This window comes from Rhinopithecus bieti, unplaced genomic scaffold (genome assembly GCF_001698545.2).
Source record: "Rhinopithecus bieti isolate Rb0 unplaced genomic scaffold, ASM169854v2 scaffold_72161, whole genome shotgun sequence".
NCBI classification, from domain to species: domain Eukaryota; kingdom Metazoa; phylum Chordata; class Mammalia; order Primates; family Cercopithecidae; genus Rhinopithecus; species Rhinopithecus bieti.
Genome location: NW_016828382.1, coordinates 2,119,462 through 2,123,412, shown reverse-complemented (window position 1 = coordinate 2,123,412; position 3,951 = coordinate 2,119,462). Strand labels below are relative to the sequence as shown.

At 43.1% G+C, this 3,951-nt stretch overlaps 2 protein-coding genes across 2 annotated transcripts in view; one reads left to right on the top strand and one right to left on the bottom strand.

Moving 5' to 3' along the window:
* The window catches only part of ITPR2 (inositol 1,4,5-trisphosphate receptor type 2), a 516,873-nt gene that overhangs the window by 419,315 nt on the left and 93,607 nt on the right, over positions 1 to 3,951 (top strand).
* LOC108523738 (rho-related GTP-binding protein RhoC) lies at positions 115 to 796 on the bottom strand. Its single transcript, XM_017864486.1, has one exon. The coding sequence runs from the start codon at positions 741 to 743 to the stop codon at positions 162 to 164; it is 582 nt and encodes a 193-aa protein (XP_017719975.1). The 5' UTR covers positions 744 to 796; the 3' UTR covers positions 115 to 161.

Below are 3,951 nucleotides of genomic sequence, written 5' to 3'. Positions count from 1 at the left end.
CCCCCACCTCAGGGCTAGGAAACCTCAATGCAGTCCTGGGCAGGAGGGAACTGAAAAGGGGAGCCTTCAGCATGGAGCCCTAAAGAGGCTGGGGTTGTAGGGGGATAATTTCTGTACCCCTGTTGAAGGGAGGGGGCATGTTTGGAAAGGCCTTGGGGATCTCAGATAATGGGACAGCCCCTCCGGCGCTTGTTCTTGCGGACCTGGAGGCCAGCCCGAGTGGCCATCTCAAACACCTCCCGCACTCCCTCCTTGGTCTTGGCTGAGCACTCAAGGTAGCCAAAGGCGCTGATCCGGTTCGCCATGTCCCGGCCTTCCTCAGACCGAACCGGCTCCTGCTTCATCTTGGCCAGCTCTCTCCTGGTGTGCTCATCTTGCCTCAGGTCCTTCTTATTCCCCACCAGGATGATGGGCACGTTGGGGCAGAAGTGCTTCACCTCTGGGGTCCACTTCTCAGGAATGTTTTCCAGGCTGTCGGGGCTGTCGATGGAGAAGCACATGAGGATGACATCAGTGTCCGGGTAGGAGAGAGGCCGCAGTCGATCATAGTCTTCCTGCCCTGCTGTGTCCCACAGAGCCAGCTCCACCTGCTTGCCGTCCACCTCAATATCTGCAATATAGTTCTCAAAGACAGTAGGGACGTAGACCTCTGGAAACTGATCCTTGCTGAAGACGATGAGGAGGCAGGTCTTCCCACAGGCACCATCCCCAACGATCACCAGCTTCTTTCGGATTGCAGCCATGGTGGGGCTTCGGTTCCGCCGCCTCCAGCTGCGCGGCCGGTGCCGGAGGCTCAGACTGAAGTTTATCTTTTATAAAATAAAATCCAGAAAGCAAAATTGCAAACTTCAATCCAGTTCACATCATAGAGCTCTGCCATCTACCTCATGCAGACTCTATAGTTTCCTGCACAGAACAGGCTGCTTCTTACTTCCCTGTTTCTCTCCATCCCTCTGCCTCCCAAGTAGCCTCATGAGATCTTTCTGTTTCCTCTACCTCAGTCCAGCTAAAGCAGATATCCACTCAGGAATCCCTGGGTGGCCTGTACTATTGTGCCTTATTCATTTCTTGGTCCCTTAACTAGACTGTGAAGTCTTTGAGGACAAGGACAAGTTTACTAATCTTTGTATTTTTTTAAAATACAAAGATGGTAAAATCTTTGTATTTAACAGTGCCTGGCGCATAGCAGCACTCCATCAACAGTTGTTGAAGGAATTGAAATCACCATGAAGAACTCATTTTCTTTAACACAAAGCACTTGGCAGAAAGAAAGAATTACACTACAAATTTTAATATAATTTTTAAAAATCACATGCTATCTTGGTATAAGACATTCCCATGGCATCAATTTTCTCCTAGTTATGGGAGGTATAAGTTTGTTAGTCCCAGAAATAGGACTAACAAACGCAAGGCTGGAAGACATGGTGCGCTATCATCAGGTGCAGATGCAGACTTTACTTCTGGAAAAGGACTAGAGAGCAGTTAACAGCAGTAACCAAGGTAGAGCCTCAGCTTAGGATATCTAAATGGATGTGGTGCTTAGAGGGAAGGGAAGGCATGAGCTGCCATTTTGGCAATGTCAAGCCCCAAGGTTATGTCTGGGTCATCTGGTTATAGTTCTGGATGAGTTATTTAATTATAGCTCCATGAATAAGGTTAACATTTGGTCAGGATTAGCTTAGTCTTAATCTGTTGCACACTGCATGGCTGCATGGCTATGAATGCTGAGGAAACAGAGCTAAGACTGTTACACACACTTGGCCATCAGAATTGTCTGGAGGAAAGCTCCGTGCTGGTGGTGAAGGTTCTCTGATGCTGGATTTGGTCTAACAGGCTGAACAACTGTATGCCAGGGCCACTATGAAGTGATTTAGAGATGGGTGAGATTAAAGATGGATGAAAATTCCTTCAAGAAGTGCTTAAAAATGATGGAGACATGTCAGAGAACCCAGGATCCACCTAGAAAGGTCTCTAGGTGGTCAAATATGAGAAAATTTAGAGAAAAAGATTATTGACAGTGACACATTATCTCCCATAGCATAAAATAAGAATCCAGGAGTTCCTGTTGATAGTGGAAAGAGAAAGCTCCTTTTTAATAATTGTATTCCAATTAATGAAATACAGACAGAATGATGGAAATAGAATGTCACCATTTGGCAAACATCACAGTAGTAAAAATTATCCATGGATGCTAAAATTAATGAGTGACCATATGATGAAAAGTATATAACCTGTATATAATATACAAGTCTCTCTCTACAATATACTTAATTATGAAAGGGAAAATAATAACTTTAAAGTGGGGGAAATCGCTTTAAGTGATCAGCATTAATGGCACCAGTAATGAAACCCAGCAACATCACGTGCCTCCTGATACAATCACTGACGAGGATGTAACATCATCTTCCAAAAATGAATTAACTGAGAAAATTTCAGACAAACCCCAAATGAGGGCTATGCTATGACATAATTGGCCAGTACTCTTCAAGGTGTCAAGCTTATGAAAGACAAAGAAAGACTGAGGAACTATCCAAATTAAAAGATACTAAAGAGACATGACAGCTGAATCCCATGTGTGACCCTGGTTCAGAAGAAGGACGTAAATTGGGCAAATGACCAACTTTGACTAGATAGATGGTAAAAGTGGTCTATCAATGTTAATTTCCTGATACTGATCATTGTAATGTGGTTATATGAGGTGTTGACATTTGGAGAATCTAGGTAAAGGATAAAGTTAAAAAAGAAAACATAATAATAAATGTAAGGATTCTGTCCAACCCTGAAGTTCCTTGACTCGGTGTAGAAGTTGATTATGAAATCACCTGATAAGTCTTGGACTACAAAAAAGAGCTCTGCTTAAAATATGCCACCCTTCTAACCCCAGAACCTAATACATGCTGGTACCAATGTGGTGTTGAGAACAGAGGGACTGGCAGAGGGAAGGAGCCATGTATGCCTCCTCCAAGTATATCTTCCAGTCTGAACACCTGAACTGCTAGGAGTTTCTTGTGCCCAAATATTTGATTCACACTTGGGTTATGATATTAACTGAGAGAGTAGTTTCCCTCTTCAACCAGATAGTGGGGTATAATAACTAAAGGGAGACATTCTCTGAGAATTATCTAAAGGGAGAGATAATTCTCAGAGGACCAGCCTGTTGGACATTCTTCACCCTCTACTGCAGATAGAGAATCTCCTTTAATTGCCAGGCTTTGAAGAGTTTGGTTTCAATTTGTTCAGGAGTACAGGGCTTATTTTTTATGGCTAAAGGTTTTGGGTTGGGTTTCTTTGTTTGGCTGATTGGTTTTTGTGGCTGTTTGTTTGTTTATCATATGCTTCTCTAAAAAAGAAAAGTGCCAATGTTGAGGAATGAGGCTACACTGGTTGTGGCTGAAGCAGCAGCTTCTGGTGCTGGGAATGTGCTGGGAGTCCACATAGAAACTGATGGCTGCCACGCCAGATACCCCTATCCTGGATTTCATTTGGCAAAGGCAGACTAGTTAGTGGAGAAAATTGATGCCATGGGAATTTCTTATACCAAGATAGCATGTGATTTTTAAAAATTATATTAAAATTTGTAGTGTAATTTTTTTTTTCCGTCAAGTGTTTTGTGTTAAAGAAAATGAGTTCTTCATGGTGATTTCAATTCCTTCAACAACTGTTGATGGAGTGCTGCTATGCGCCAGGCACTGTTAAATACAAAGATTTTACCATCTTTGTATTTTAAAAAAATACAAAGATTAGTAAACTTGTCCTTGTCCTCAAAGACTTCACAGTCTAGTTAAGGGACCAAGAAATGAATAAGGCACAATAGTACAGGCCACCCAGGGATTCCTGAGTGGATATCTGCTTTAGCTGGACTGAGGTAGAGGAAACAGAAAGATCTCATGAGGCTACTTGGGAGGCAGAGGGATGGAGAGAAACAGGGAAGTAAGAAGCAGCCTGTTCTGT

Excerpts from the sequence above, each read along its gene's own strand:
- LOC108523738 (XM_017864486.1), bottom strand. The coding sequence starts at position 743 with ATGGCTGCAATCCGAAAGAAGCTGGTGATCGTTGGGGATGGTGCCTGT.